At 46.4% G+C, this 7253-nt stretch overlaps 1 protein-coding gene across 1 annotated transcript; it reads left to right on the forward strand.

Moving 5' to 3' along the window:
- The first annotated feature begins 5886 nt into the window (after positions 1 to 5886).
- Positions 5887 to 6873, forward strand: GPR148 (G protein-coupled receptor 148). Its single transcript, XM_005865011.1, is given in 8 exon segments — positions 5887 to 6008; positions 6010 to 6106; positions 6154 to 6402; positions 6485 to 6563; positions 6566 to 6619; positions 6622 to 6660; positions 6663 to 6795; positions 6798 to 6873. Coding segments are annotated over 8 exon segments (849 nt in total).
- Positions 6874 to 7253: the final 380 nt, after the last annotated feature.

The raw sequence follows: 7253 nt of genomic DNA on the forward strand, positions 1-7253 counted from the left end.
TCGGCAGGGGGGCCATGGGAGGTGGGCGGGCGGGGGGGGGGGGGCAGAAAGAGGCAACCAGGCTGGCGGGGGGGCAGTTAGGGGCAACCAGGCCAGCAGAGGGGGGCAGTGAGGGGCGACCAGGCTTGCAAGGGGGACAGTTGGGGGCAATCATGCTGGTGCAAGGGGGCAGTTGCAGGCAACCAGGCTTGCAGGGGGGCAGTTAGAGGTGACCAGGCCAGCAGAGGGGGGCTTTTGGGGCGACCAGGCCAGCAGGGGGGGTAGTTAGGGGTGATCAGGATGGCAGGCAGGCCAGTCAGGGGTGGTCAGGCAAGCAGGCATGTGAGCAGTTAGGAGCCAGCAGTCCTGGATTGTGAGAGGGATGTCCAACTGCCAGTTTAGGCCAGATCCTGGGGCCTAAACTGGCAATCAGACATCCCCTGAGGAGTCCTGGATTGGAAGGGGTGCAGGCTGGGCTGAGGGGAGCCCCCTCCCGTGCACAAATTTTGTGCACCAGGCCTCTAGTCCTTTATAATAAAAGGCTAATATGCAAATAGACCGAATGGCAGAACAATCGAACAATCAGTCGCTATGACGTGCGCTGACAACCAAAGGGAGCATGTGGAAAATGGTGGGCATGGGCAGCAGGCAGCAGAGCACAGAACATGGTGGGCGTCAGCTGCGGCGGGATGGTGGAGCAGGTGAGCAGGGGTGCCAGACAAAGGCAGGGTGCTGGTTGCTGTCATTGGGACGAGCCTCTGGTGGTTACTGAAAATTCTTTGCTCCCACGCACTGTGGTCTTGCCCAGTGCTCACACCTGCTGTTGGTGCTGGCCCCACTCACACCTGCTGCCGGTGCCCAGAGCCCATTGCTCAGCGCTATAAGTGGGTGCAAGTGGTGGCTGCCAGCCCCGATTGCCCCTCAGGGTTTCTTCACCTCCCCCTGCTCCTGAGGGGTGATTGGGGCCAGTAGCCACCTCTCACACCCACTGCCAGTGGCGGCCCCGCTTGCACTCGCAGCTGGCGCCTGGTGCCAGTCCCGATTGCTCAGCGTTGTCAGTGGGTACAAGCAGAGGCTGCTGGCTCCAATCACCCCTGAGGGCTTCTCCACCTCCCCCTGCTCCTGAGGGGCGATTGGGGCAGCACCCGCAGCTCACACCCGCTGATGGTGCCAGTCCTGCACCATCAGCAGATGTGAGCGGGGCCGACACTGTCAGCATGTGGGAGCAGTGGTGGTGGGAGCAGTGCTGCTGGCAGACAGGGGACCCGAGACCGTGGTGGGAAGGGCCGTGCGGGGGTGTGGAGGATGGGCCAAGACCCGTCCCTGTGCCCACCACAGCCTCGCGGCCCACAGTCCTTTCAAGGTGCACGAATTCATGCACTGGGCTCCTAGTTGTTAATAGCCAGTGTGCTGTTCATTTCCTTTTATATTAAAAGGAAATGTTCAGAGCCTGAAGCTAAAAAAAGTCAGTCAGCAGTCTCTTTGCATTCTGTAGGAGATTTTGAAAGCTATCGAAACCATCTTCTTCTCATGGTTTTGTTTGGTACCTACTCTCCTGTCATCTTTCTAATGGATTTGCTGTATTGTTTCATCTTTTTTGTTGTTGTTGCTTTTTTTATTAGCTGTCTCAAAGCTACTTTGGAACTGTACCAATCCTATATAATAAAAGGCTAATATGCAAATCGACCAAACGACGGAACAACAGGCCGCTATGATGCGCACTGACCACCAGGGGGCAGGCACTCAATGCAGGAGATGCCCCTGGGTGGTCAGTGAGCTCCCACAGAGGGAGCGGTGCTCAGCCAGAAGCCAGGCTTACAGCTGGCAAGCGCAGTGGTGGTGGCGGGACACCCCCCAAGGGCTCCTAGACTGTGAGAGTACGCAGGCTGGGCTAAGGGCCCCCCCCCACCCCCGAGTGCATGAATTTCATGCACCGGGCCTCTAGTTTAAAAATAAACGTTGACTCACACATGCACGATATTTGTCCCTGTCTGACACTGGCCTCTCATTTAAATTAATTCAAAGACAGTTTCCCATGATACCAGCATTTGCAATGACTATTAATAAATCACAAGGACAAACTCTAGACGGAGTAGGAATATTCTGACCTGAACCCATTTTTGGACATGGTCAGTTATATGTTGCTTTCTCTTCAGTTCGAAGAGCGTGTGATGTTAAAGTTGTAAATACTTCATCACAAGGGAAATTAGTCAAGCACTCTGAAAGTGTTTTTACTCTTAATGTGGTGTACAAGGAGATATGAGAATAAGTTTAATCCATTTACCAGTCATTGTTTTTATCAATGTTGTTTTTATATCATGTTTTTGTTGTTTTATATTATGTTTTTGTTGTTTTTATATCGTGTCTTTGTTGTTATAACATGTTGTTTTTGTTTATTTATTAATCAGTTTATATATTATTTTCATATACATTTTACTAATTTTCTTTCATCTCTGACACTTCTATTATAGAGAAAGAGCAAATAGTGATATCAAAATATTTCTTCTAATTAATTTCCTTTCAATGTCCTCAAATCCGTGCACCAGGCCACTAGTATTAAAATAAATATATATGGCACCAGTTGGCTTCTTGAAGCGGGGGTGGGGACCATGCTGCAAAGTACATAATTTTCTAACAACTTTGCTGCACATCTGAAGCTAATACAGAATAACAGTGAATATAAAGAGTAATTGAAAAATAAAAACTTATTTAAAATATTTTTAAAAATAAAAATAAAGACCATATGGATAAACCCACAGCTAACATCATAGTCAGTGGGGAAAAACTAAAAGCATTTTCCTTAAGATCAGGAACAAGACAGGGATGTTCATTTTCACCACTCTGATTCAACATAGGACTGAAAGTTATAGCCACAGCAATTAGACAAGAAGAAGTAAATGAGAAAAGAAAAAGAAAAAAAAATAAAGAAAGAAATGGCATCCAAATTGGAAAGGAAGAAGTAAAACTGTCATGATGCTATATAGAGAGAAGCCTAAAGATTCCATCAAAAACTACTAGACCTAATAAATGAATTCAGTGAAAAAGTAGGAAACAGCCGGCCAGTGTGGCTCAGTTGTTGAGTATTGACCTATGAACCAGGAGGTCATGGTTCGATTCCTGGTCAGGGCACATGCCCAGGTGTGGGCTCGATCTCCAGTAGGGTGTGTGCAGGAGGCAGCCAATCAATGATTCTCTCTCATCATTGATGTTTCTATCTCTCTCTCCCTCTCTGAAATCAATTAAAAATATATTTTTATAGAAAGCAGAATATAAAATAAAAATTATGAAATCAGTTGCATTTTTATACACCAATAATGAACTATAAGGAAGGGATATTGAAAAAAATCCCATTTACAGTTGCATCAAAAAAAATATAAGGTACCTAGAAATAAATTTAACCAAGGAAGTAAAAGACCTGTACTCAGAAAATTTTAAGACACTGAAGGAGATATCAAAGAAGATAAAAGTAAATGGAAGCATAAATAGGAAGAATTAACATAATAAAAATGTCTATACCACTCAAGTAATCTATAAATTCAATACAATTCCTATCAAGATACCAATGGTATATTTCACAGAACTGGAACAAATAATCAAAAAAATGTATATGAAACCACAAAAGATCCCGAATAACCACAGCAATTTGAGAAAGAAGGATAAAGTAGGAAGTATTATGCTACCTGACATGAAACTATGCTACAAGACTATGGTAATCAAAACTTATGACCCTGGCATAAAAGCAGAAATATAGATCAATGGAACAGAATAGAGAGTCCAGAAATAAACTGCCTATGTGGCCAATTATTTTTTAAAAATATATATATATATTTTTATTGATTTTAGAGAGGAAGGGAGAGGGAGAGAGAGAGATAGAAACATCAATGATGAGAATCATTGATCGGCTGCCTCCTGCTCGAGCCCACAACCCAGACATGTGCCCTTGGCTGTAATCAGACCCAGGACCTTTTAGTCCACAGGCCGACACTCTATCCACTGAGCCAAACCAGCTAGGGCTGGGCAATTAATTTTTAACAAAGGATACAAGAACATACAATGGGGTAAAGACAGTTTAGTCAATAAATGGTGTTGGGATAATTGGACAGATACATGCAAAAAAACAAACAAAAAAACTAGACCACCAACTTAAACCATACATAAGAATAAACTCCTTCTTTCTTTCCTTTCTTCCTTCTCTTTTAAACTACTTTATTCCTTTCTACTCTCTGAACTGTTTTGTTTTTCTTTCCTTCTCCCCCCCCCCTTTTTTTGGCCTTTAAGGACAGACACATTCGCATCCTGGACCCCAGGTGAGTCCACGGAGGCCCATAGGGGCAAGGTAATTTAGCCAAGATCACAGTTAATGATGAGAGGCAGAGATAGGGTTCCTTTGAAGTCTTCGGACTATAACACCATTGAGAGAGAGAAGGGAGGCAGTGACACTGTGTGGTCAGAGGATCCATGGTTGAGGGATGAGGCAACTGTGTCACCTGCTGATTCTGGTCTAGGTGGCATATATAATGCAAGGCTGGCCCTCTCATGACTCAGTCTCTAAAATTCCTGTCTCCTTCTGACCCTAATAACAATCTGGCTGTGCTGAGGAAGGCCCGAGCTCCATGGTAGTTCTCTCTCCAGCTAGGCAGAATTTGGGGGGCCTTGGGTGGGCTGTGGGAGGGCCCAGGGGCATGGAGTAGCAGTGCAGCTGTTTCTGCAGTGATAACAAGGGGATCTGTAAGCAGAGAGTACTGAAGCTCCTGGAGAGTGTGTTAGGAGGTATGGGCTGCACCTGATTAAAACCTCTGGATTTTTGCGACACTTCCATGAGGTTCCCATGAGAAGCATTCACATTTACAAATAAGAAAACAAATGTATACATGTGAGCAAATCTTCTCAAGGCCACACAACCAGGACCTTCAAAGCATGAAGCCTGAGTCCCATCCCTTTGGCCTTCCCACCATGGGCCCAGACCAATTGCACACAACTGTCTACACCTCTGGATAACCTGAGATGTCCCAGCTGCCCAGCTGACACACACGAATCTCCTATCCTCTTCTCTCTTCTACTTCCTTCTCTTCCCCTAGCTCGGGGGTCCTCAAACTTTTTAAACAGGGGGCCAGTTCACTGTCCCTCAGACCGTTGGAGGGCCGGACTATAGTTTAAAAAAAACAACACTATGAACACTGCACATATCTTACTCTGAAGTAAAAAAACAAAACGGGAACAAATACAATATTTGTATTTGCATGTGGCCCGCGGGCCGTAGTTTGAGGACCTCTGCCTAGCTTCTATGGGCTTCTATCTGCCAGACTATGGCAGGGACTTCCTACCACACAGAGATCCCACACATGGATGGCTGAGTACTCTTCCATGTGAAGTCCCATGTAGAAGGGTGTGGGACACACACACACACACACACACACACACACACACACACACACACACTGTCCCTCTCATGGGGTCTGTGGCCCAGGGCTCTGTGAGGAAGAGTATGAGCCTGCCAAGGTTTCTCCATCCTGGCCTCATTTCCTGTCATGTGCAGCCCCATTCAGAGGTTAGGCCTGGCAATTCTAGCTCCCAGACGCTGCTCTTTCTTTTCTGGCCTCTCACCCATGATCCAATCCAATCCACTAGTTTTGTGCCCTCCCTGCTGGCTTACCAGACAGGTTTGAGGGAAATTGAAATGGGGGACACTTATCAAGAGGTCAGTGACCAACAAATCATCACAATGAACTGATCTGTTTAGGTATACTCACACACACACATGCAGCCTGGACAGCTAGCAGAGATGTGCATGAGTGCATGTGAGCATGATTTTGCATTGTTGTTTTTATTTTTGTTAAACAGTCATTCCTAAGACCTGCCCAAGCCCAGTATCTCTGCAGAGGAGTGGCACTATCAGGACCCCTGTAGATGAGATCCATACCAGGGGCAAGTGCAGAACCAATCACCTATGACAAAGCCTGCCACTCCTGCTGGGAATTATGGGGGTGTCAGTTGGCACCTTGACCCCTGAACACAACAGCCTGTTTAGCCTGACCATCTCATCAGCAAGCTCCCTTGCATGTCCTAGGCAGCCAGCAACACCTCCCTGAGCCCAGGGATCTCAGGGTGTCCATTTCCTGCTGCGATGGTTCTTCCTCCCTTGGCTCTCCTGGCTGTGGCCATGCTGGTTCTGAGCTGCTGCTGCTGGCTTCCATCCTGCTCCCATATCCAGCCTACATTATCTTTCATATGTTCATCTCCTCCAGTAACCTGGGCAGCTGGGCCCAGGGTTACATCATCTGTGGTATTCTCACAGACTCTGTCTTCACTACCTACACCAATACCACCTTGTCCTTCATGGCCACTGTGCTGCACAGCTACCTAACAGTCGCTCGTCCTCTGCACTACCTCTCCTTCATATCCTGTGAAGCTATCCAGAATGTGGTGGCCTGCTTCTTCCCCATATTTCTCATTTGGCTTTGCAGGATGCCAGGTTGGAGAGCTAGGATTCTCATGTATCATATAGCTGAGACTAGGCATCAAGTTGAGCCATGGCCCCCTAGTCACTGTCACACACATCTTGTGCATTTGCTTTCTATGCACAGCTCTATCACCTACTGTTTCTGCATGATCTATGCAGGGGTCAGGATTTCAGGTTTCTGGGTTCAGGCTATTCCCAGGAAAGCAGCACTCTGCTTATCCACCAGTGCTAATCACACTGTATGTGAGCTCAGTGGTGGCATTTTCCCTGGATATTGTGCTGACCAAGGAGCACCACATTGATGCCAGGACTGACATATGGCTCACAGCAGCCAGCAGTGTGGTGCTCTTGGCTTCTGATGGCTGCTGGGGATAGTCTGGGGCCACTTCTCATCCAGGAGGCACAGTGACATTTTCACCATTTTTCAGATCTAGACTTCTCAGTCTGGCAGGCGAAAGTTAAAGTTCAATGTATCAGCATCCATTTATAGCCAGATCCTCAAAACTGCACAATAATTGTAGAACATGTCAACATAAGAAACATTCAAGCCTGTAGAGAATTTTATGAGTTTATTTGAGCCAAACTGATGACAATTGCTGGGAAGCAAAACTTCAATGGATTGAGAAAATGCTCCAGAAAATGGCAATTCTGTATCTTATTTTACACATTATAATCAAAAGAGAAGACGTAAGTGGATTACATGAAATCCATTGGCAATAGATTGGGGAGGAGGGAGAAAGCAAAGTGGAGAAACTTCTGAGATTGGATAAAAAGTAAAACAATACCCACATACCTCCTTTACACAGGTGGGTAC

Source organism: Myotis brandtii, unplaced genomic scaffold (assembly GCF_000412655.1).
Source record: "Myotis brandtii unplaced genomic scaffold, ASM41265v1 scaffold195, whole genome shotgun sequence".
Taxonomy (NCBI): Eukaryota; Metazoa; Chordata; class Mammalia; order Chiroptera; family Vespertilionidae; genus Myotis; species Myotis brandtii.